Source organism: Pectinophora gossypiella, chromosome 24 (assembly GCF_024362695.1).
Source record: "Pectinophora gossypiella chromosome 24, ilPecGoss1.1, whole genome shotgun sequence".
Classification (NCBI taxonomy): domain Eukaryota; kingdom Metazoa; phylum Arthropoda; class Insecta; order Lepidoptera; family Gelechiidae; genus Pectinophora; species Pectinophora gossypiella.
Genome location: NC_065427.1, coordinates 3,540,264 through 3,566,905, shown reverse-complemented (window position 1 = coordinate 3,566,905; position 26,642 = coordinate 3,540,264). Strand labels below are relative to the sequence as shown.

Here is a 26,642-nt window from a genome sequence, read left to right as displayed (position 1 = left end):
CAGGTTAGGTCAGCGAAAATACATTTCTTGGGAATGTGGGTATTCTCACGATGTTTTCATTCACCGCAGAGCAAAACATAATTCACACACACAAAAAAATGGAAAAATTACAAAAATATAAAATAATAAAATAGTATTAATTTTTGTTTAGAATTACATTTTTGACGAAGTCTTCTGACGAATTTTTTTATGAAATTCACAAAATAAATGTTTAATAAAAAATCGAATATTGTGTTTCGAGGTCAAGATTTGGGAGGCATATCCATGTTAAGAAAACTCTCACTAATGGCGCTACTTCTCCCGATCACTGAAAATAACCCTGATACCAAGGTTGATAAGGTTGGTCATCCACCTGAGACCCACACGATAAACGAGTAAGATTAACCCAGCACCAATTATTAGAGATCAAGCCATTCATTTATGGCGTTGGCTTACTTAATTTTGCTTTTCCAGTGACGATATGATTTTATTATATTATTCCAGGGAGCAATGCCCAAGCAAAGAACTGACCGTCGAGCCCTAATCAGCGACAGAACAGACTCTGGCGACGCTTCAAGCGTCCAGAATGCTTCTCTACCCTACATGCCGACCAAGGTAACTTTTAAGAAGAAAAAGTATAAGAATTTCTTGTCAGTAACAATTTTCATAATATATTTTTGCTTTTAACACCATTTTAACATCATTTATGGAAAGAAAATCTACTCATAAACAATATATATAAAATCGATTGAGTCTGGTATGTAGACAAATCAGAGATTAGGTTGGCGACAAAAACACAGATACTTAAGTACTTACGTAGATATTGTGTCTTAAGTATTAAGTACGATATGTGGCGTTATTCAATAACAATAAGTGTTTCACTTTCGTTCGTTCTGAACATTGTAGAATTATTAATAAATGCATTAACTCTATTGCACACACATTTACGAGTACAACGAAAACTTAAACCAGAGTGTGCAAAAGTGGCTTCACTGTTAAAAGTTGTCTGTCTGTGTCTTTCAAACAACCTTATGGTTTATAAAATACATAAAACATACATAGCTTACATACGTCCCACTGCTGGAGACAGGCCTCCCCTCAATCGACCAGAGTATACTCCACCACGCTGCTCCACTGCGGGTTAGTGGAGGTGTTTGAGCTAGTATCCCGGGACTAACGACTTAGCATGCCTTCCGAAAGGCCAGTCTCACAAAGTGATTTCGACAATGTCCCCATCGGGAATCATCACGGTTTTTTACTTCCAGCGCACGTCAGCAGGCAAGAAGTGTGTAATGTCTGAGCCGCCGGCGCACGACCCACCGCCTGTGCCGGCGCCGGCCGTCATGATCCCGCGCGCACGGCTTCATCCACACCATTCTGACAGGTACCTTCATCACCAACAAATGTTCCTCCGACATGTTGCACAACATGTTGCCAAACGTGTTGAAAGTTAGCGCAGAACTTTTGTTTAACAATATTGTCTGTCTACGCATCTAATACTTACACGTCTGGCGCTTGACAAAATGTCGCCAGAAGAACTGAGGGGTGAAAAAGGCCACATCCAAGCAGTTAATCTAAAAAAGCAATATTGCAATTTGACATTTGCACATGTAAAAGTAAGTGCGCAATACAAACAAATGCCAAAAAGCAATAATGATTTCTTAGATGAATTGCTTCGATGTAGCCATTTTAACCTCCCTGGTGTTGTTGCGCGTCACGTCTTTACTCAACAACAATTGCTCAACTAACGATGCTTTCTAAACAAACAACAAGCCGCGCGACATGTTGCGTTTCATCTGGCAACGTCGCGCGCTGTTGTGCAACGTTGCCGACGTTGCCGTTCATGTTGACCGTTACGTGTTGCGCGTTAAAATACACAAACTGACGGTCGCAAGTCAATATATATATGAAAACATTATGTATGTACGTAAAAACTTATCTCTCCTTCCGAGAAACTGTAAAAGGCATACTTACAATACAAGAAATAGACATAAAATTGCTATTCAAAATTCTAGATTAAGTAAATTAAATTCATCTTTTTTGGGGTTATGTATACGTTTTTACAATAAAATACCAGATAATATTTTAAATTTGTCAGAAAATAAATTTAAAGCTCACGTGAAGCTTACTTTATGTAAAAAAGCTTATTATAAGATTAATGACTACCTAAATGATAAAAATGTCTGGTATTGAATGTGTTCCTCTAGTTATTAAATAACTTGTAATGTATATCCTCATTGGTTTTTAAAAGATGTGTTGCTGTTGCAGTTTCTTGTCATTTCTTCTCCTCAGCCATAACACCTTGCGAAATGACGTAAATTCAAAAATGTTACATTGACCTTCAACAAGTTTATCCATGATAATTACGTTGAATAAATGATTCTGATTTCTGATTTCTGCTCACGATAACTTAGACCAACTTGATAGGTAGTGAGTCGTAACGCCGTCACCGTCGTACTAGACATATTCGATAATATAACCTACACGAATCCCCCCCCTCCCCACATTAGGACCACAGGGAGGCCTCTCAGGTACACATCGTTTAAATATGTTATATTAAAACTTTAAGTAATAAATAATGATTGTATCCATCTATGGATGGATAGGGAGATCGGGCCTTAAACCACCACGCGGGCTCAGTGCGGATTGGTGGTTATGCCCGATCTCCCTATCCATCCATAGGGAAGGCCCGTGCCCCAGCAGTGGGGACGTTAATGGGCTGGTGATGATGATCCATCTATAAGTTAGCGATTATAAGTAAGGACATAAATCCATTTGCAACTCTGTAACAGCGTGTTGGTGGTATAAGTTTTATTATATTGTATTGACTAAGTACAGTTAACTCAGTAGTTTTAACACAAACAGAAGAACACAAATAAAAATATTGTCACAACTCAAAAATATTCCTTTTAATATTACAGCCGAGAAAACATATCGAGAAAGAAGAGTTTGGAATTGAGTAGTGAAGCAAAACTGATCAGCTATTTGGAGTCAGGAGCTGTTCAGCTAAGCAACAATGATGAGGTAAGTAGCTGATGTTAATATAACACTCAGATAGTGATTCAGATGGATTGATTATTGGTCTATTTTTACAGATGAGGAGAAAGCATAGTATGGAGTCTTCATACAGCGGTAATAAGGACAGACATAATAAACAAGGTAATAATGTATTCAATTCTCATATTAGATACCTACCACCTTACAAATAAAAAATAAACCAGGGACGAACGTGGGTTTAAGTATTTGACAGCCATGCAAAGTTCAGTCGAATTGTATGATAATTGGATTACATTTTGCTTGGCTGTCAAATACTTAAACCCACTTTCATCCCTAGTTTATTTTTTATTTGTAAGGTGGTTAAGGTTTTAATTGACTAAGGTCGTAATCTCCATAATGCAGTAGAAGATGGGATCACTCTTTTTAAAATATGTAAATGTAGGACAATAAATACTAAAAAAAAACTAACCATGATTAATTAGAAAAAAATATATTAGGTAGATTGTCTTCCAAATTCCTACTTATGTAATACTATTAGATAGAAAAGAGATCGACTTAATCTCGACTTATTTATCACTATGCTAATGAATGTCACAACACTAGCGTACTCGGACAGACCTAATTCTTATTGCTTTAGGGCTATTGTAAAATGTTATCTTTCTTGAAATATAATCATTAATTGTACTGATTTGGTCATTCTGTTTAATAGTACCATCTCTAGATTTCTGACGAACTTCTTCAAAATTCACACATACTTTTCTATCATCCTATTAGGTATACTGAGTGTATTATATACTTACTATAATTTAATTCAATATTTCATTTCAATATTCTTTATTTGCATACTATGAACAAGTTTGTAATGAGTTTCACATCACAGAGCCTTTCGGGCACAACAAAATAGAAGTTTAAAAGAGAGAAGGAAGCTTTTCAAATAGTAACATCAGTATCATCAAGGAATTCACTAGTGCTGTAAGAACATTTATTAATTAGAAGTTCTTTTATTTTCTTAATAAAGATTTTGTTACGTTATTTACGAGATGGACTTGTTCGAAACTTAAATAAAACGAGGACTATGCACGTTCCTAACATAATACTTACATGATATCTGTATAAGCATCTTTATAATTGAAGAGACCACATTAAAAATATAATATTTTATCAACATTCCCAATGCCATTGTTTTAGGAGCTCTAGTATCAGCTGGTTTTAAAGTATCAACAACCATCAGACCGGATGAAGCTACTATGAAGGAAGATCGTGACGATGTGTCTTCCATCAACAAGAACGATTTAGAAGCTGAGCTAGCGCACTTTGACTCGCTTAGGAAATCTTACAGGTAATATACGAAAATAAAATAATGCCTGTTAATGACTGACTTGGTAGAAAGTACGCTCTTACTTATCTACTTACTTTTTTGACGTGACTTATTGTAGAATTCCCGCAAGTGGCATTAACTATTTGGCCGGACAAATGGGGAGCGCTGAGGGCTCTCACCCGAACAGATACTTACCCAATGTTGTGAATATTTGGCATACCTCGCCATAACTCGCGAATTAACATAGCTGGCGGGGATAAAGGCGTGATACCATTTTTTATGTTGTTAAATTCAAAGATCTTCAAATTCAAATTCAAATTCAAAAATAATCTAATAATCTTTATTCAGTAGGTAACATAGTTACACTTTGAATCGTCAATTTTTACATAACAAATGTCTCATCCGCCTAAAACTACTGCAGCTTCTTACAACCTGTATAGATCTCTTTCAAATGGTTGAGTTTTCTACTTTTATTGAAGAGATAAGATTCCGTTCAATGTTGCTTCAGGACCCTGACACCAACCCCGCCAGCGTGATCGCCGATTTCCCCCAATCAGCGCTTATCGCTATCGACCCATTAGGGTCGATTAATTCTTTCAAATATTTTTCCTCTCAGACGACGCCCTGAGCCGAGGTTCGCGCCCAACTGGGGTGCCCACCCTCAGACCTGTTGTCTTAAACGTTGTACCGGGTGAGAGCCTTCAGCGCTCCCCATTTGTCCGGCCAAGTAGTTAATGCCATCTGCGGCAAATCTACAATAAGTCACGTCTCGTCATGTATCTCTATTCGATAAACCTGTTGTGTATTTTTATATTTTTCCTCGTCTTCTTTGTGCTCAATAAAGTATACTTAATTATTTTGTTACAGTCAAGAAGATTTGTCTGAGTGGACAGACGCAGAAAGGCGGATTGGTGAATTGTGAGTATCATCATCACCAGGAATACTCAAAAATACTCGTCAATATTTTTGAAATTCTCTGACATAAAATTCATCTTCTTCAAATTCATTCACTACATATTTAAATGCCTGTTCTTAGTCTATTTTAATTTGTCCATTAAAATTGCATAGCCCCTTGTATCTTTTTTATAGTCGCAATAATTAAAAAACTTGTAATGTATACCCTTATTGGTTTTTAAAAGATGTGTTGCAGTTGCAGTTTCTTGTCATTTCTCCTCAGCCATAACACCTTGCGAAATGACATACTTAAATTCAAAAATGTTACATTGACCTTCAACAAGTTTATCCATGATAATTACGTTGAATAAATGATTCTGATTTCTGATTTCTAAAATTCCAGGACCTTATCGGAAGCAAGGTCGGTTGGTGGGACCTTACCAGCTAGCACAGGGAGGGCTGCGTCATCCACGCGATTAACTCATCAGGTAATTGATTTTATATTAGTATGTACTCAATATTCTAGATAGATGCCGCCGGCGCCGGCTTAATGCCGATACGATCGTAAGAATTTCGCATGGACAGGAGGAGGTTTAATGGTTAATACCCTCGTCCCGACTTGACAAGATCTGCGGGTTCTAGTCCTGTCCGAGTCAAATATTTTCTTTGGACACTCTACGTATAGGTATTGTACACCAGTCCGCCATTTTGGACTAATCAATGTATTCATCAACGTCGAAGACTTTTTAATACCTTTTCGATTTTCACTTTTGAACACTGTATGAACATATGTACGATACTCACAGCTGATTATTATACCTAACCTTTCTATATATTGTTTCACCTTGACCACAAATTGTCCTATGCACACGTTACACTTTCTTTTCTTACCTTACCCTACCTTAAATTACCCGATCCTACCGATTCTTACCTTACCCTATCTTAACTTTCCCTACCTTTTCTTACCTTACCCTACCTTTTCTTACCTTACCCTATATCTGTTACAACCACCAGCACTGTAAGTAACCCCACTGTTGCATGCAGGAGGCCAATACGATGGCTGAACGGGACCTGGGCTCCACATTCTTGCTGCCGCACGTCCACCTCTATAAACCGGACCTTGTATGTATCGAGCACTCTTTATTGATTGCTGCATAATAGAGCCAAAAAAACTACAAGCACGTTATGGCAAACAAACAGAGCCAAGAAAGTGGGAAAATGTTCCCACTTTCTTGGCTCTGTTTGCATTGCAGGCTTATGTCTATCCCTTTTTATACCATCTTTAATAAAGCAAAACACAAACAGCCTATGTACGTCTCACTGCCGGGCACAGGCCTCCCCACAATCAACTGAAATGGGTATGGAGCATACTCCACTACGCTGGAGGCACTTGGTTTCTTCCAAAGCACGGAATCATCTTACTTTTTCGGACAACCAGGTGATTCAGCCCGCAATTTCAAAACCAAAGAACAGTTTCATAAAGTTTTCGATAGTGTCCCCTTCGGATATTGAACCTGGACCTCCAGATTGTGAGCCCATTATCTTCATCCGCTACTATATTATAAAGTAAATTATTTTTCTCAACTGCGTCAATTTCATTCTTTATTATATATTAATGCAGTACTATATTTTTTATTTACTTTAAACTAAGTAAATTGTTAATGGCCAGTTTTTAATAAAGTTTAGATTTAATTTTCACTTCCTTTTTTGTGTCAATATCTATTATTATTTTATTATTGATTTGCACTTGTATATAATTTCTACTAATAAGTTCTACTTGCTCAATACCCCTTTTGCTTACTTTTCAGACTAGCGATGTATCAGAGTTCGACTCCCTGTGAAGATCAAGTCATATATCATGTAATTTTATCAAGTATTACTCTGCTAATATTACACTGAAACTACTTTTAACTTCGAACCTAGTGGCATCAATCATACCACCAAAGCGAAATCTTTAATTTATTCTCTATTTATTTTTTAACATAAGTTCAATGCTTATAAAATTGGATGAATCTTATTGTTTTCTGCAACATAAATATGAACAAAGGGGTTTGGGTAAATTTGTTCGGGGGTTGGCTTGAATTTTTTTTTTAGCGGCCACTCAAATTGTTATTGCTTTTTATTAGTACATTATTAAAGATAACTGGCTGTAAAAAAAAAACAGCTCAAAGATACATCGGAGCTGAGTCATTTAAAGTCGAAGTCATGGTGTGCAAACTTAAGATTTTATTATTAAATCAACATTTTTATAGCAGATTACTTGCTTTTACGCATATTTCGACCTATTCAGAAACAAAGCGACAAGATAAACCTATAAAAAACAGATAGCATGTTGTTTAATTGAACTATCAATAATAATTATTATTATTACTATTTACTTTTACTATTTACTATACTATATATAGCTAGAGACCCACTGACTCACTCACTGACATAATTGTTCTCCCAGAAGGAGCATCGGGGGTAAAAATCATGTATGGGGCTGTAATCTGGACTTCCCGGTGAGTATGGGAAAACTTCCAGATCTTAGAAAACTGCTCCACATCAGGGAGGCACCCTATAGTCTGGCAAAACTATCGCGCTTGGAACGATTCTTCTTTCACAAAACCTATTTAATTCTTAGTCAAATTCAATCGCAGGTAAAAAAAAAACAAAATGGCGGAAAAACAAGATGGCCGCCATACAACATTTTATGTTTCCAGAAAATGTCCCGTGGGTGGGTAAAAACTGTGTGTGGGGTTGTAATTGGAACGTCTTTTTGAGTATAAAAATACTTTTCGATCTTTGAAAACTGCTCCGCAACAGGGCGGCACCCTAGGGTCTGGCAAAACTATAAAACCTGGAGCATTTTTTTTCGCACAACATATTTAAATCTTGGTCAAATCCAATCGCCGGCGAAAAAAAAACAAAATGGCGGAAAAACAAGATGGCCGCCATACAAAATAGAGTTTTTCCAGAAAATGTCTAGGGATAAAATGATGTATAGGGGTGTGATCGGAACGTCATCTTTGAAAACTGCTCCGCATTAGGTGGACACCCTACAGCCTAGCAAACATTATCACACCTGGAACGTTTTGGTTTTCGCCGGTGTAAAAAAAAACAAAATGGCGGAAAAGCAAGATGGCCGCCATACAAAGTGGTAGGTGGGGCAAGCTCGACCAAACTCAGGACACGCGTGCTGCTTCAGCAGCGAGCGAACCACGCGACATCTAGTTATATTATATAAAGCTATTATTATACTACTAACACCCTTTATATAGAATCTTTTTTATACTATAATAGCTGGAGACCCATTTATCTATTGACTGACTGACTGACATAGTTGTTCTCCCAGAAGGAGCGCCGGGGGGTAAAAATTATGTAAGGGGGTATGATCGGGACCTCCCAGTGAGTATGAGAAAACTTCTAGATCTTGGAAAACTGCTCCGCATCAGGGAGACACTCTACGGCCTGGAAATGCTATCGCACCTGGAACGATTCTTTTTTCACGAAACCTATTTAATTCTTGGTCCAATCTAATCGCTATTGAAAAAAAAAACAAAATGGCGGATAAACAAGATGACCGCCATACAAAATTGTGTTTTTTTAGAAAATACATCGGGGGAAAAAATGACGTAGAAGAATGTGATCGAAAAGTCAACTTTAATATGGAAATACTTTTTAGTCTCCAAAAACTGCTCCGCATCAGGGAGACACCCTACGGTCTGGCAAACCTATCGCATCTGGAACTTTTTGATTTTCCCGGAACCAGGTAAAAAAAACATTTGGCGGAAAACAAGATGGCCGCCATACAAAGTTTCGAACAAATACAGGACACGCGAGCTGCTGTAGCAGCGAGCAAACCACGCGAAATATAGTATTTATATAATCTTACCCTGTCATTTAAATAAGCGTTTTATTTCAGCTCTCATTTTCTTCTTCATATGGTTCATTCTCTATATCATGTCTGATTACTAAGTCTAAAAATTGAGCTGGAGGAGACAGGTTGGCCTGATGCCTACCCCATCCCAAATACCAAACAATAGACATCACATGAGAACAGCAACCTAATGTTCTTTTCCCTACAATACACGAGCAATAATGGCCTAAAATCGCATCCCGGCCTTGAAGCCCTCGTTCTAACAAAATGTATACATAGTATATTCGACTTGATACATGTCTTGATTGGATTCTTCCTCTTAATAGCCACGGATCATTACAATCAAGATTATCATTCGCGAAATCTTCCAGATTGGGTTCTTTATATATTTCTATGATATACGTCCCGTTTTTCATATGTTCCCCATAATAACTACGAGCCTGCTGTATTTGATACGTGCCCAGGGCATAAATAATGAGGTCATCCATACTTAAAATTGGAAACTCGTCACCACCAAGGTTTGCAGCGTTTATAACATCAAAATGAGCCCGTCGTCTGTTAATGTTGTTGTCTAAGACATATTCACTTAGACGATTCCGATTGCCAAACCTTAGGCTTATTTGACCTATAATTTCATTGGCTAGATAATGATCACTCAAAGGTGCACCGAATGCATTTAATAATGATCCGGCTATTTTTATATCATCTAACAAGTGAGGAGCTGCTAGATTAAAGGTTTGTGCTCGTAATTGGCGAAACTGATTTTTTAGTCTTCCATTTATTGTTTCCACAACCCAGCGGCACATTGTTACTTGTCTTGATTCATTCGCCTGTAAAACAGTCAGTTGATGTTCCGTCTCATCTTTTGAGGTGGGCATGTATGTAAGGTAACCACAAGATTCTACTTCATCGATGCTATCCCGAAATCCTCTGTCCAAAATCAGGACATCACCTTCATTAAAAAACCAATGAAATGGGTCAATTTGGCTGCGCATTATTTCAGTAAGAATGGTCGCATCGGATTTTGTGGCTTCATATAAACCATATATATTAATAATATGGCCGTCAGGGCAAACTATTAAGAATGGTTTTAATAAATGACGGAATTTGTGCAGGCTATACGATTTCCTTTGAAAATAATAGTTACTGCTTTTTTGCAGATAAATGTAAGTCCCATCAAGTATAACTATGGCCTTTCGTTGTGATAACGGGGCTTCAGGATTTCCGAATAAAGCATTTGGAATCGATAAACATCGAGATATAACTTCATTTCTTGTTAAGTGGTCATAACCCAAATGCTGCGGAACAAACTCTGCCATCAAATCTTCTCTTACCAGGCGCATTGTCTTTTCAAAAGTCTTCCTGCTCATCTTGAAAATTGTAGACAGTCGCTCATTAGATTCACCAGTATGAAGCTTGGCCAATAATGTTGCAAGGGCCGTTCCTGCCTTTTTTTTGTGTCGCCGTGTTATATTAGGCGTGCTTTGAAGTATTTCGTTAAATTGTTGTTTCGAAAATCCTATATAATAACGAAATACACTATCCTGAATCAAAGATGGTTTGTCAAAGTCTAAAAAAATCTTGCGTTTTCTTAAAATGTCCATCATGTCTTTTGTCATTGACACTGAAAAGCTGTTTCGTACACTGCGTGTATTAGTTTCAATGTCGTGCCATACTGAGTTAAAATGCTCCTCACATACTCGTGACCCACGTGGAATATAAAATGATTTTTCGTGAAGTAATGTGGCTCTCAAATCAACATGAATTCTTTGCAGATTTATATTACTGCAATTTGCATAAATACATATTTGACAATTAAACGGCGCTCGTGTATATCCGGGTATTTCCACCATTTGCACTCTATTAACTTGCACAGCTTGATCTTGTACAAGAAGAGCAGGTTGTTGTACGGAATGATGTGCGTTGGTGGAATCGTCTTGGATTGTTTCATCTCTGCTCTCTTGTGTTGGTTGATGTTGATCAGAATGAGTTGGTTGCTGTCGAGCAACTTCTTCATTGTTTTGGAAGCGCCGCTGAGCACGCTGAAAGCATGGTCGACATATTCGTTCATCCCCATTAAACTGTAAAAAAAAAGGATATCTAAATATGATTTTACCATGGGGAAATAAAAGTGGGAGTCATTCTACATATTAGTACCTAACACTAACACGGTAATCGTCTCCACTATCACTCAATTATTCGACTGCAATATTGACAGTTCGCTGAACAAAAGTTGTGAACCTTGTAAATCGGTTTAAAGATAGACTCGTATTTATTCTCATAAGAATAATTGAATATAAACTTTTTTTTTTATATCATCGAAATGTATCACGGATACAGTTGCACTATGAAATTGATGTGATGTAGTTATAATAGCTATACTTACGCTTATACATAGATAGACGTGATTGCACACAACACAAATCAAATAAATAAGAACAGGAAATACACTTATTATAACAATAACTTACCTGGTGTATGTTAATAACTTCAGCACAGTATGGTATCAAAAACTGGTGGTTCTGCATAAAGTCAACTGTTAAAGTCACCGACCTCCGGCAAGTGCCACCAATTCGGTTTAAACTTCGTTGACAGCTGATACACGAAGAAGCACTAACATTACCTTCATCCATGTTACAAATCCAAATCACTTAAGATAAACGTAGTCCAGTTCGTAATTCCAGGTAACAAAATAGAAATCACAGAGTCCAGAAAGGAAAAGCAAGGTCGTTGAGGTTAAACACAGGAAAACAAGATCAAAAAACGCACGCGCTTAACTCAAGAGTCAAACGGAGAGTGAGCGCGCACACGCCGCCGCCGCCTGGCCATAACGGTACCTATTGCAACGTGGCGAGATGCGATTGGTCGAGGAGTTCGGTACTCTAGGCTAATGAGGCGTCCGGTCATAGACAATCCTATTGTCGATTTATATGCAGTTTTGAAACTGTAGTTATTACGAAAATGGATTTTCTGGGGGAAAATATTGTATTTTTAAATTGGTCTTATTTATTGATTTTTTTCGGTTCCGATGCACATTAGACAAAAAATGCAAATAACAAAAAAGTTTTGTTTTGTTGTATATTATCTACTGTGTGAATTTCATAGCTGGCTGCAGACTTAGAAAATCAAGCCACTTTTACCCAAACCCCTTTTACAAAATGCCATAATAAATATAAGCATTTTCCTAGATATAAGTTTATGAAGATGATTTGAATGAGAAATCGTCCTACTGTAAATTGTTAGTTGAATTCTATTTATTCGCGATTTCTTGTTTGAAGAGTTTTCATGCCTCGTTTCTTTCTTTGTTGACAACATCGTGCAAATTATGTGCCAATATTTTTTTGTGAAAAATAAATAAAACATAATTTTCATTAAATTAAAAATAAATAAAATAAATTCACAAAATTGCCTCCGTTCAAATAGTCTGTGAATTAGAAAGGAACATTTAATTGTGTTTTTGTATGATTAATTATTAAGTTTATTTTTGTATTTTTTTGTTAATAAATAATAAATATTGGAAGATTTCGTTTTATTATTTTAAACATTGGCTTATTATTTGACTAGAGTTAAATAATACCCTATCATTTGGATTATGAATGTAAGTTATACAGACATATCGTTTATACAGACACTGCCCATACGATTGAAGACTAAAGTAAGACCGAGGTAAACCTAGCTCAGCCGCTGGTGGGGAGCGGAGAGTTGCCGTTCTTTACGTAGTATTATTTCAATAAAACCAAGAAAATAAATATGAGACATATCGTTTTTATTTAATATTCAATAATATTTAGTTTAATCGATAGAATATTCAGCAATATTACAAATACAACGGGAAACAATTGAACAGGGCAACTTAATCGATTTTGAAACTTAATACCACAGCGTAGCAACGTTCGACATTAGCATAATATAATCTTAACACCAAATTCCTTAAGCACACTGACTTTAAAAAATTAACTATATTTATAAATAGTTACAATAAGCAATGATCCCTAAAGCTGAATCCACATATATGTATCATCTTTGTGATCCGATCACTGGATTCGTATCACTGAGATGCCGATATCAGTATCATGGTTGCTAGTGTGCACACTCGTAATAAACGGTCACCACACTATGCTGATACAGAAAACCGTAGCGATACATATGAGTGACATAGGGACTGAGATGCCGATATGAAACGATTGCTTCCGATCAGCTGTTTTTTCAAATCAACGCTGACTCAACCTTAAGACTCACCGTGGTGTGCTATCCACGCCGAATCTTCGACCACAGGCCTAACATACGCAACGTGATAAAATTATCGATCGCTTCAATAATTTGTGTCGAAATCGATAAGTTTGTTTTTTCCCTAACATTCGTGTCACGTGATTTTGATCGTATTTTGACAGAACGACATGACTTATTTGGGTCCACATATTAGAACCAATCGACAAAATTTTATCACGTTGCGCATTTTGCGCACGCTGGGCATGTTGCCCTACAGAACAACAACGTTGATATCAAAACATTCTTAGCAGCTTCTGCAAGTGAATTAGCTAAGCTTGTCCATCTCAATTTACAATTTCTAGTTCTTACTTAGCCTCCATCAGTCTCATCCAATAGAAAAACGCTTCAACCTTCACTTATTTTATTAAGCTTAACAGTTGTCGCCATCAACAACGTTGATCTAAAACCCGAAAGCCATTTTAAAATCATTGGTGATAGCATGATCACGAGTGATGAAAAAGTGACTCCGTAATGTGATCTCTCAAAATCGTTGACGGTGTATTATCACCGTTCATTTCTTGTAGTCCAAAAGCTATTGGACGTTCTTTATACCCTTCGTGTGTTACATTACATTATTATAAGATTGGAAGTGAGCAAGCCCTGGGGTGATTGCTTCGATGTGGCCTTTTTAACCCCCTAGATCATTTAACATGATTACACATTTATAGTCTATAGCAAAATGTTAGGAACAACTGAAGTTTAGAAGGTCTAAGAACGTAGTGTTAGAATGGAATTCAGTAGAATTAAAATTATATAAAATATAATCGTGGTGAAGATATAAGTGGTTAGGATGTTGCTCTAGAAAAAAAGGTAAACGGATAATAGGTTAAGGTCTAATATCAAACAACCGTTTATCCTAACAATTGCTGTAAGCTTATTCTACATTTTGTATTTCTATCTATCTACTTATGTAAGAAATTGTGCAAGAGTTAAAACTGATTAGATCCTCTTTAGAAATTGTCCTATCACTATTTTATTTATGTATGTGTGTGAATAGGACAGTCTGCAAAAATGATGAGATGGTATGTCTCCATTTTATTGCCTTTAGGTATCAAAACTGACAATGTCAGAAATCTACTTATAGGATAGCTTACAAATAGTTAATAATCCTACTAGTGTAACATCATATCGAATAAGCAGATTCGAAGACTAGATTAAGCTAAGCGCTATTCAAGATGTCTATAGGTTCTAACCTGGACTAGTGTCGCTCAAAAACCGACAGTTTAGTACAAAAGTGAGTACCAAAATACTTCCCAAAACTCTAATTGGATTGTGGTTGATTTCAACCAGTCATTTGAATATAAACCACGGAATCCAACATGATCTCTCATAAATTTAATTCATAGAAAGACTTGTTTTTTTAATCCCGAGAATTCTTGTTCAAAAACAAGAGTTGACAAGTCAATTTCAGTATAAAGAGTAATCGTTGTTGATATTATGAGCACCAACGGTGAATTATGTTTGGGTCATCATTGATACTTGTCATTTCAATAGATAGTCGAGAACATTTTCATTAGAACGCGCAAGTGGCTCATAGATCTTCTTAAACGAGTACATTAAACGCCAATTTCGTTAAATCTATTACAATAAGTTTAATACATAATGATATTTCACTACATAGTTTAATACATGAGTATTTTGTTAGTAATATGTCCGTTATTGAATATTATTTAAGACGTATCCATCGTTTGTAAGTAAGATAGCAACAGAGTGCATCGTTTCAAAGCTCGCTATTAGCTGCAAATGTAAATTTTGCATCTTGAAGTACAGCAAATGAAATTCTTAAAGAAATCTATCTCTATCTAATGGTCTAGAAGTGGATTTTGAAGGGAATAGTTTAAAGATAACAAAAACAGATTACTTCTTTGCAGCTTCATCTAAACTAGAAGGTGGGGATTTTGTTAATGTAGTGAGCGACCTGTAAAAGAAAAATGTATTTAGTTTGAGGAGTAAAACTGCCTCTACGTGTAAGATTCATAAAGAAATTTCACTGGGGATCGATAAAACACTTCACATTTGAGACGAGATCGCTACCAATAATCTAAAGTAAGATAACTTTTTTTGAAGATTTGCCGCAAATGATATTAACTACTTGGCCGGAGAAATGAGGAGCGCTGAGGGCTCTCACTCGATAATGATAACTTTAAAAACTAAAATGAGTCCCGAACAGCGAAATTTCAACAAGAATCTACTGTTTTCAAAACCACAAAACTGTCACTCTTCATGCTTCTATTTATTTATTTTTAATGCTATTTAATCCTGAATAATTTTGACAAACTGCACACTTTTATTGAACAAAACAGAAAAAATAAAAAGCAAATACATGGCGGGATTATAGATGAAAATGATGATGCAAATAAAGGAAAAGAAGCAATACATTACAAAGTAGTGTACCTATTTGCTGATCGTTTCTGAGGAGTGACTTAAGCAATAGCAGCTGCAATAATAATATTGAATCGTTTAATTAAATAGGTACATATTGATTATCATAAACTGGATGAATAAAATCGTAACATAATCAGTGATGGTTATTAAACAAACTTAAGGAGCAAAAAAAGTATTGAACGTTTATAAATGTAATATTGAATATGCTAACGAAAACACAGGAATTAATAATACAATTGTGAAACACAATAAATGAATAAAATGAAATGTGGCGAAACGTGTGACATTTAAAATAAATAAGAAAGATGACAATAAATCAACATTAAGAAGGATTGTGATATAAATGTGCGTGAAGTATTTAATAATAATTCGATTAACCCAATGTAATTAAAAAAATAATACTTTAAATCTTTCATTAGAATTCATTCCATTCAATTTTGTTAATAATATAAAAATAAGGCCACTATATTCGCTCAAGTACCGAACAACTATTAAACAAATAGCAGCCAGGACCAATGGTTGAATGTGCCTTTCAAATCACGGGTTCATGTTTTGGACATTAACGTGATTCAACGCGCTGTCATAAACAAACTCGTTTGGTCTTGTAAGATCATTTAGACAATGTCCCAACCGGGAATCGAACCCAGAACTTCCAAATCTAGAGCCGGACGCGCTAACTGCAAGACTATAAACGCTATTTATTGATATTAATTGTAGTTGTTTGAGATTTACGCGGTTATTATCGCATTTAAAACACGTAATACCGGGTTCTCATCCCGGTATGTGCTCAGATTCCAGTATACGCCATTTAATTTTATTTTAAGTTATACCTGTCATTCTTTTAACCGCCGAAAAGGAAAGGATATGGGAAATCGACAGACATAACATTTATGGAACATACGTCAATTATAGGCAGAAAAACAACTCAAAATTTTACGCATGTCAAACGGGTTGCATATAAGTGAGATGCCTATTTGATTCATCCAGGTTATTCATTCATTCATTTTAAAATTAACAGTTGTCAATCTGTCATTTTCATGACAGGTATAACTTAAAATAAAATTAGGTGTCTGCAGGAAGCAGGGCCAACATGTGTTTTAACCTCGTAAGCCCTGGGGTCCTCTGAGAAGGACCAAATAATTGTAGTCATAAAGGCCGAGGGTTTTGAAATAGTTTGTTCTAATAATCAACGAAGGTACTTTTAAAAGTACCAAAACTTTGCCTGTCAATTTAATTCAAACCTTTGCGCCGATTGAGAAAAAAAGTATTTTGTCTATGAACTAGTTCATTCAATTTCGTGAATAGGTGGCTTTAATAAAAAAGAAATATGTATCACTTGTCGTAATTTGTCATTTTATTGGTAAAGATGGCGCGCACACGGCGACGAGGTAAAAAAAAAATCAAGTTAATAATCGAATTTCGTAGTTTTTCATACACATTATTTTCAGAAATCGCAGGTAAGATAATAATCAACAACATGACATAGTTATTTTATCAATTTTGTATCGATATCGTTAGCAATATGAAAGCAAACTTTTTTAGTCCTTTGCAAGGGACTTTAGGTGTCATGTCCGGATATTTTTCAAAAAGTTTTTTAAATTGTTATATGTGATTAAATCATACCGATATAGACTGACTTGCTTACGTGATCTTATGATTAAAAAAAACTACCGTCTTCATTTTATTTCATTTTTCCTTCTAATGATGATCTAAACTGACACCATGAATTTTTTTTTTCCTAATAATATAAACCTAATGTACTTCCAGAGGGACTAATCACAAACTACATCATAAAAACTAAAACTCGTTACTTATTTTATATTTAAATATGTAAGTATATACACATATTTATGACGTACAAATAGGTATGTATGTTAATGAAAAAATACATAACCCTTTATAATAATAATATTTTTCAAATTTTACTAAAAGTAGTGACTCAAACCGGGAGTCCTTCTGGAAGAACTAAAAAAAAACGTATTTTTTTCAAAAATGTCTTCTATTCATCCTTACATAGGTCTCCACTTAATTTGAACCCGATCGGATAACTCTAACACTTTAAAATTTGTACTTGAAGTGCTCGGCCTTTACGACTACAAAAATTTGGTCCTTTTCAAGGTACCACCGTCGTTTATTACTTCGAAATCGTAATTATGCTTCGGCGTTACGAGGTTAATTAATTGTAGTTACTAAGAATGATATAGCATTAATCATACCTTCTCTGAGCAGGTATGGGAGGCGACGGCTGCGTAACTGGTGGCAGAGATGCCGGACAACTCCCAGATAACTGGGGCTGTGGTTGATCATCATCGTCCGGTCTGTCCCCTGTGATATGGAAACAAATAATTTATTATTATTTCAGAACTGCTTATCGACAAATAACATAAAGAATAACTCAAACATAAATCACCACAAATAAGCTACTTTTGAACTAAACCAAAATCTTCTGAGAATATTATTCCAAAACATTTCGCGAAGTATTCAGGGGGGCTAAAAGGCCTCATTGAAGCAATTCACCTAAAAAAGCAACATTGCTATTCGTGTTGACATTATGTTACGCTCCTACTTCTCAAGTTGCATTATTGCTAATATAGATAAATTGCTTGCTTGCTTATTAGATCCCCATCATCAACATACGTCACGTACGTATGTTCGTCATTTAAACATACAGCAACACGGTCATCCAGTAGAAATTTGGCTATTGTAAATCATTAAATTAAATCGGTAATCCACATAATAAACTACACATTTTCCAACAAGTTTCAAAGTTTTTACTTAAAGTTTTTTAATTAAATCCATGTTTTTACACTGAAAGAAATATGCTGCTTATTACCAATCTTAATTTAAAATTGGCGTACCTCGAACAATAGGTGTATCTCCGATGTAGAAGGTCGGTGCGGGAGTCTCAACTACAGCCTCCTTCACCGAGCCATCTCCACTGACTGCGCTGAGCGTGTCAGTACTGTCGAACATAATGGTTCTCTCCTTGGTCTTGGGGACTCTGCCATCCAGCTCCTACACGTGATAATTGTGTTGAAATATTAATAATTGGTTTTAGGTAGGACAAAAACACATCGTTCACTACTGAAGTCAGACCTCATTGAATATCAGAGGTAAGGATCATTCACTCCACTCCATACGTGACCAAGAAACGATTCGTAGGGCCACCAGCAGGATTGAAAAGGCCACATCGAAGCAATTTATCTAAAAACCGATATGTAAATGTGACATTTTCACATAAAACAATATTGATTTTTTAGATGAATTGCTTCGATTTGGTCTTTTTGACCGCCCAATAGCTACAAGTTACGGGTTCTAGCCCCACGAGAACATTTCTCAATATCCTAATTCGAATACCCGTGTCTAATAATAATAAGACTATCTATTTGTATTTGGAATTAACTCACCAGTCGTTCAGTGTCCGAGTCCGGTTCTTGTACTTCGTATTCATGTGAGAAGTGTTCACTTGTGGACTGGTGCTCAAGACTTTCCATCTGCACTGCGGTGACAGGGTCCAAGGTATCCAGAGAAGACACCATGGTGTTCGACCCTGGAGGGGGTACCGCTGTTATCTTTCTGATTAGTATCAAGCTGGCAAAGCAATGTTTGGGGAAGAGTTTTGTCTGCGTTTAATGGAAATGTTCACCAACATTTCGTTTCTTGTAAAGATAAAGATAGCAGACTTTTGTTTTATTGCCTTTAGCGTTATCGTCATTTGTACTTATAGAAGAAAGTAAGGCTTTGTATAAAACAATTTGTTTTTTTATTAGGTTTGTTTTAAAAATTAAATTGTCTAAATCACAACTTCAGGTGTTAATTTGAAGAAGTGAACGCAGTCAAAATCTTTTGACCAGGGAAAGTTACGTAATATTAGTACGTTTTTCTAAGCGATGATCTGCAAAGTTATAAATGAGAAAATCGTAATTAATATCAATACATGCTATATATACATCAAAAATATTCAAATATTAAGCTTCAGTGATAGGGCTAAAGGTAAAGCAAATTTGTAAGTTGGGAGTACATTTATCTGATAATAACAGGGAATATAATAGTTACTTAATATAAAGTTACAGTTATTATTTACCTCCTGAGGTGAGGCTGCCAGTCATTGGAGTATCGACTTCGTAGTTATAAGTGGCTCGGGTAGCGTTTGAGCTGGTGGCTTCAAGACTGTCAGTACTTCCGAGCATCAGGTCCGCTCTTGCACCCCTACGAATATTGCAATAACGTTGCAGAAATACTTAAAACATGCGGGATATATGCTGGACATATAGCTAAGGTACTTACCTACTAAAACTTCCAGAAGAGCTGAGTTCTTCGTCTTGGCCGCTCCAGGAGCCGCTCGCTGGATCTGTAAGTTGTTTACCAGAGAACGAAATGACGCTGTGTGCTATCGACCTCCCAGAGGAAGGCGACAGCTCACGAACGACACTCCCTTCTCTAGACAAGTCTAATTCCTCAAGTTTATCCGAGGACATAATGATGGTTTGCTTTGTTACTGTAACTAGTTCGCCATCTGATGTTTTTCTTTCCATAACAGTCATCAGGCTATCCAATTCTGAGGGTTGAGACGCGATTGACGAAGACATTTCTGATCCAAATGACATTGGTCCTTCCTCGTATTGCACGGGCCTAGCTGGGATATCTACACCTCCTTCAGCGTCTGTGCTAGTAACGGTTTCTGAAACTTTCTTTCCGTCAACGAATTTCTGCTGAATGACAGTGGTAGTTCTAACCACTTCGATAACTCCATCATCTGTGAACGTTCTAGTAACAGCTGAGCTTTTCTTAGCTTTGTCCTCTGTTTCCAATAGTTTCATCATTTCTTCACAGTCTCCTGGAATGGACTCTGCTGAGCCATCACTTGGGGCAGCAGCGCATACGAATGAAGACGCTTTCTTGCACTCCTCTACAACTTCACAAGTTTTAGTTTCAGAAGACTTTTCCTCTGGTTCGGGGACAAAGAAAGCGCCTCTGTCATCAAACTTTTTCACAGTTACGACTTTGGGTGTTATTTGCTCTTGCATTTTTTGTTCCAAAGCCATTGTTTGGTCAATTAATTTCCTGATAGTAATTGTGTCGGCTAGTAACTTTTGTGATGGACTACCGTAGCTACCTACGCGTTGGGAAGGACTTCCACTTTTCTGTGATGGGCTTCCACTCTTTTGGCTTGGGCTACCTCCTTTCTGCGGAGGACTACTTTCAGTACTACTACTGCCGTAAGAGCGTTTTTCTTGTTCTAAGAAACTACCACTGACTATTTTTGGATCAGCTTGTAACAAAGCCTCTTTTTGCTTTGCCAGGACTTCAGCTTTTAATGCTTCAAGACAAGCTGACTCTAATCCTTCAAATTCTTTCAAACTTGATACTGATATGTCATCACCTTGACTTTTACTCAAAACATAGCGTTTTGGTAGAGAGCCATTTAATGAATCTTGAGATGATGAGGAGTGCTGTTGATACTGTTCCATCAGAGCCCTTTCAAGATTTTCAAACTCTTGAAGTGAGCTGATAGAGACATCGTCGTTTTCACCTCGTACTCGGAACCTTATTCGGGATGCCATTTCTGATTCAGAGAGACTTCCGTAAGAGTTTCTATAGCTACCATAGCTTCCTATAGACTCTTTTTGCGAACTTAAACTGCCAATTCTGCTAGCGTCAAAGTCGGTCATTTCTTCTTCTTTAATATCTTCTAGAGGAACTCGTTCATAGTCGTACCGTGGATCACCTTCAAATTGCATTTGTATCCAACGTTTGCCAGCTTCAATTTCAGCCAGTTCTTGAGCCTGTAACCTCTTTTGTTCCAATTCATATTGAAGTAATTCCTCATCGGATAATGATCCTGAAGTGCTACTAGTACTTTCTTGTTTCTTTGACGCTTTAGACAAATATTCTTCGACTTCAGTATCGTGACGCTTCACGTACACTTGTGTCTTTATTTTTACACTTTTACCTTCAGGATCAGATTCTTGTGCTTCTTTGGCAACTTCTTCTATGACTACGAAATCATCCATTTCACTCGGTTTATCAACCATCTCAAATTCATCACTAGTAGGAGATTCTTGTTCTTTTTCGTAAGTATGAGTACCTCTTTCTTCTGTAGTTACAACCAGTTCAGAACGGCTACTTTCTGTTATGAGGTCTGATCTCAACTCTGGTGTCTCAGAAATATCATATATGTCATCCAACACATATTCTCTACCATTGTCTGTTGAAATCGAGCTTTGACTTGGTGCAGACAAAGGCGTATGAGGCGTTGAAATATGTTCTTGAGTTTTTAAGCTAGATGTGGAGCTAGGTTTACTATCTAATTGAGAGTCCGGCGTTTTAACAATAGCTTTTTCAACTTTTGTTTTTGGTACCGAAGAGTCACTTTTAGATTTTAAAATCTCTTCATATTGTTGAGAACCTATTGGTATGATATCTTCTTCCACATCAACAAATTCTCGTTGAGTACAGGGTATTTCAGTTACCGGGAACGGTACAACAATAACTTCTTTTACAACTTTCTTGACACATTCTTCTTGTATTTCTACGATTTCACTCTTCGGAGGTGCCGCTTCTTCTACCTGAACTTTTGTTTTCACAATCGTAGATTCTTCTGCAGATGTTTTTTTGATTTCTGTGCTTATGCTACCATGTTTCACTATTTCTTCATACTCGCTTGATCCAACCGGGATTATTTCACTTTCAATATCAACGAATTCTCTTTTCGGTCTATCTACTTTTGTTACGGAAAATGGTAAAGCATGTTCCTCGTGAACTGAAACTTTTGTGACTTGTTCTTTCACTTCATCTTTATCTAGTTCAAGTTGAGATATTGATGATGACATATCCAGTTTTGATATAGAAGACGATAGAATGTCATCAGTTTTAAATTGACTGGAGATGGTAGTATCTGATCCATCTTTCTCTTTTGAAGATTCATCGTCAATTTCAACGCCTTCAGTAACTCCTTCAATAGGAAAATGCTCTGGAATCATTTCTTTAGGTTGGAAACGCATTTCATGAGATCTCTTCATTTTGCCCATGGGTTCTACCGAATCATCTTTATTTTCATCATCATCGACAGAAACCTCATCGTCACTTACGTCTTTTACTTTTACTTTTTCTCCTTCATGAAGGAATTGTTCAACATAGGTGCTGCTTTCCATCAGTTCTTCTTTTAGTTCATTTGCTGATGGAACTAACGTTTCTGAAGCATCAGATATGTCTATGCTAGCAACATGGCTGGATCCATCAGAGTCTAGGCTTTTCATGCTGTCCCTTGAAGCAAGAGAACTGCCTGCTGTATAATAATCTTTTGATGTTCGTAAAGACTGTGAAGACACGTCATGGCTTGTAAGAGCAGTTTCAAAATCAGTTCCACTTTGAGCGGTCATCATGACTTCAATATCTGACGACAATGGTCTTCCTTCAGAATGCTCAAAGCTGTGATAGTGACTGGAACCCGAGCTGGACCAGCCTTCGACATCAGATGCTGATCGTCGCTCCACGATTCCTAATTTAGATTTAATGTGTTTTTGTGCTCGCAATTTCACTTCTGGGCTACCTTTCGACGAACCTTCTCGATCTGAGAGAATTATTTCACTCTCAGTTTCTAGTATAGAGTGAGGTCCACTATCCGATCTTATTGAAATATCGGCACCATCCAACGGAGGACTGGATTCTTTCATCATGTGAACCGTTTCTTTATCTTCATCTGAATAAGTAGTTTCCTCTTGAGAGCTAACTTTATGGGAAGTACTGTCTGATATTTGACTATCAAGAATTTTATCTTCTGTCTCCAATTGTACAGTAGTCTTATCAGTGTGATCTTCTGTATGATGAGGCTCTTCTGTAATAACTTCAGGTCTGTCTGGACTAATTAGAAGTTTGAATTGGAATTCGGAAGGAGATTGCTTGTACTTGCTGCTCCCATCGTTTTTCTCACTAATTATTTCACCCTGAGCTGCTTCAAGTGATTGCTTGACTTCATCAATAGTTTTTTCCAAAACTGATAAGTCGGCAAGAGGCTGAGCAGACATCAATGAGTCAAAATCCACCCGTTCTGACTCAAGTTTCGTGGCATGAAACTCGGCAGAGGAAAGATCGGTGTCATAACCGCTACTGCAAATATCTTCAAGACTTTTTTCTTTCACTAACTTGACTTCCTCTTTCTTATGATCAGTTCCCGTCAAAAATGCGGAATCGGCTTCAGTTGAAAAGTCGGAGGCGTGCAATGTTTCGGCACTAACGGTAGAATCTAACGATTTCTGCAGGATTTCTCCTTCATGAGATTCCAAGGATTTGACCATGCACTCAGTGTCGATGCTTTCACCTGATTTCATCATGATATCTTTAGATGTTGTGCTTATATCATCAGTGATTTCTAATGTGCTTGGCGACATATCAGTTTTGGTAGGTTTAGTTGTAACGTCAGTTTTGGGGTCTACAACAGTCTTGAGATCTAAGACCGTGTCACTGTCAGAGCTCTTCGTTGTAGATGATTCCGTCGTAGTTCTGACTTTTGTTATTGTAGGTATATCCTCGGCCATTTCAAGTGAATCAGCTTTTTGTAGCGATACTTCCCAAACCTGATCTTGAAGTTGTTGTTGCGGTAGTTGAATAGGAGATTTGGTGGGTTTATCTTTTTTTGGGGTATCGCCCATTTTGTCATCGTGAGGCAATTCTGGTGCTGTTTCTGACTCTGAATGTGTATCCTGGCTCCCATTGCGACTGAATGTGCTCTTAACAGGTGAAGTTGAGACCTTAATTTCTTTTATGAAATCTACTTCATAGACTTCATTATCTTTCTTGAAAGATTTCGATTTACTTTTAGGACTTAATTCAGAAGAGCCACGTCTCTCTGCAGTTTCACTTTTGAAACTTGGTGCATGAGAAGCATCTGAACTTAAGTCATCATGTTCTTTACTTTCGATAACCGATTCTTCTTTGTGATGTTCCATTGTGGAACTTACAACTTTCCCTTTTTCAGAGAGTTCCACTGTGGAAACTACCTCATCTTTTTCGATAATTTTAAGAGTCGAGTCTACAAATGCAATTTTGGATTTTGTATCTTCATCCTCTCTGATATCTTCTAACTCTCCTGGTTCTGTAAAGTACTCTTTGCCCCATTGCTCGTGAGACATTTCTCTTTCTGAAATCTTAATTTCATGTTTCTTTTTAATGGTTTCGTCTTTCAAAGCTGTCATTTTCTCTTCAGATTTCGTTTGACGTCCAGAATAAAGACCTTGTTCAGTAAATTCGCGTTCAACTTTTATAATATCTGTATCATCATTACTTTTGAAGACAGTTTTTGTCTCTATATCAGATCTTTTAGCTGCAGCTTCATGAGCTTTTTCTACTTTCTTTTGTGACGTTTCAGTTTGATCACCATCTCTTCGAACTACAGTTTTTTCTCTAACTTCATGTTCTTGACCTCGAAGTTCATGGGTCGTTTCAGTTTTAACAACGAGCGAATCATCGTCAGATGACGATATTTGTTTTGAAGAGAAGAATTCTTGTCCAGATATCTTCCTCGTTTCAGTTTCCTTATGAGTCAAGACTGTACTATACTCATCGGTAGTTCCACTTCCAAACTTAGCTACCATATCAGACATCATAGCTTGCGGATCGATAGCTTGAAATTTGAGTTCAGATCCTTCAATTTTATGTACAGACGAAGACGATGTAGAAGTTTCAACTCTAGATTCAGAGTAAAAAGTGTCAGATGACGTTAATTGTTGCATTTCCTCCATTTTGACGGCCAGTTGTTCTTTCTTGATTTGGTCAATAACATCAATGCTTTTTTCTATGGTTCGATCAACAAGTTCACTGGCACTGCTAGTGAGTGTAGGTTGATCAACATTGATAAAAGCTAAGTTATCAGCTAAGTGCTTCGTTGGAGATTTTGGCCTGGCAGCTGCACTAAGTACCGTAGACGCCTCCGTCAGCGCGTCTGCAAAGAAAAATGCTTATATAATATTTGAATTTTTATCTAATTATAAGTGTTGAAAATTAGCTTTTTAAGTCGTGTTGTGGCTATGCGTTTTCGTTAGTAAGTAGTCAAGTTTTTAGGGTTAGTATTTGAGCTCCAATTTTTGCTATACATTTGGGGTGCAACACCTGGTGGAAAAAAGGCTTTGAAAGCATCAAAAGCATGATTGCTTGACGATTTGGAATGTGATAAGAAATAAGGCAACAATGACGACAACTAGTGATGGTTAAAATGATAAATCAAACGATAGAAGATTCTGAATCAAAGCGAAACGTTACTCAAGAGTGAATGGTTATAGATGAAAAATTGCGAATAAAATTCAATAAAAACAATTTGATTTCCGAAGAAGACGAAAAAGCGGTAACAATAAAAATGATGAAGTTTTTATTTTGCTTGTGGGTCCACTTACCTATGGCAACGTAAGGGCTCCGCAAGAAAGAAAGTAAAATTTACTGTGCTGACGAATATTAGCATAAATTATGTGACGTTTGCAAACAAATCGCAATGTTTTGGTTTGATGGATTTGGTTCTCATTTAAATTTTAGGGACATGTAGTCAAAGACATCTGTGCTGAACAAATATCTACTTGCAACAACTTCTTTTGCCTTCATTTGTAATATATTTCCTAAATATTTTCGTGTCATAGCTTTTGAAACATTTATCTAATGATCATTTTTCTAGCTACGCGTGAACCGTAAAATAAACATGCGTTAAGTAAGTGGCTGTCAACTAAACATCGTGGCAAACAAATCGTCATAAAAATGGTATTTGATCTATTGCTGCTAAATTAGGAGTAAAGTTTCGCTATGACTCTACTTTGCCACTACTGAATACTTGAATAAGCTTGCGTTTGTCACCATTGTCAACAGTAATCAAGTTGATTTCGAGGAGCTACGAGATAACAAGTGAGAAGACTTTGTCTTCTTAATAATGGTGAGTGAAATAATATTAATCATTGTCTC

At 36.7% G+C, this 26,642-nt stretch overlaps 2 protein-coding genes across 4 annotated transcripts in view; one reads left to right on the top strand and one right to left on the bottom strand.

Annotated features, from left to right (window-relative positions):
- The window catches only part of LOC126377954 (uncharacterized), a 144,136-nt gene extending 136,911 nt beyond the window's left edge, over positions 1-7,225 (top strand). Inside the window, exons 11-19 of the mRNA XM_050025989.1 lie at positions 484-594; positions 1,245-1,363; positions 2,901-3,003; positions 3,075-3,138; positions 4,165-4,315; positions 5,162-5,212; positions 5,592-5,676; positions 6,233-6,310; positions 6,997-7,225. Coding sequence (XP_049881946.1) covers positions 484-594; positions 1,245-1,363; positions 2,901-3,003; positions 3,075-3,138; positions 4,165-4,315; positions 5,162-5,212; positions 5,592-5,676; positions 6,233-6,310; positions 6,997-7,029 — 795 coding nt within the window. The 3' untranslated portion in view covers positions 7,030-7,225. The remainder of the gene's footprint in view (positions 1-483; positions 595-1,244; positions 1,364-2,900; positions 3,004-3,074; positions 3,139-4,164; positions 4,316-5,161; positions 5,213-5,591; positions 5,677-6,232; positions 6,311-6,996) is intronic.
- A 5,567-nt stretch (positions 7,226-12,792) lies between these two features.
- LOC126377794 (ankyrin-2-like) overlaps positions 12,793-26,642 on the bottom strand; it is an 82,014-nt gene continuing 68,164 nt past the window's right edge. For all 3 annotated transcript variants that reach the window (XM_050025628.1, XM_050025629.1, XM_050025630.1), the window contains 6 exons: positions 19,989-25,641; positions 19,786-19,910; positions 19,109-19,251; positions 18,560-18,716; positions 17,918-18,026; positions 12,793-15,234 (listed from right to left, as the gene is read on the bottom strand). In XM_050025628.1, coding sequence (XP_049881585.1) covers positions 15,174-15,234; positions 17,918-18,026; positions 18,560-18,716; positions 19,109-19,251; positions 19,786-19,910; positions 19,989-25,641 — 6,248 coding nt within the window. In that variant the 3' untranslated portion in view covers positions 12,793-15,173. The remainder of the gene's footprint in view (positions 15,235-17,917; positions 18,027-18,559; positions 18,717-19,108; positions 19,252-19,785; positions 19,911-19,988; positions 25,642-26,642) is intronic.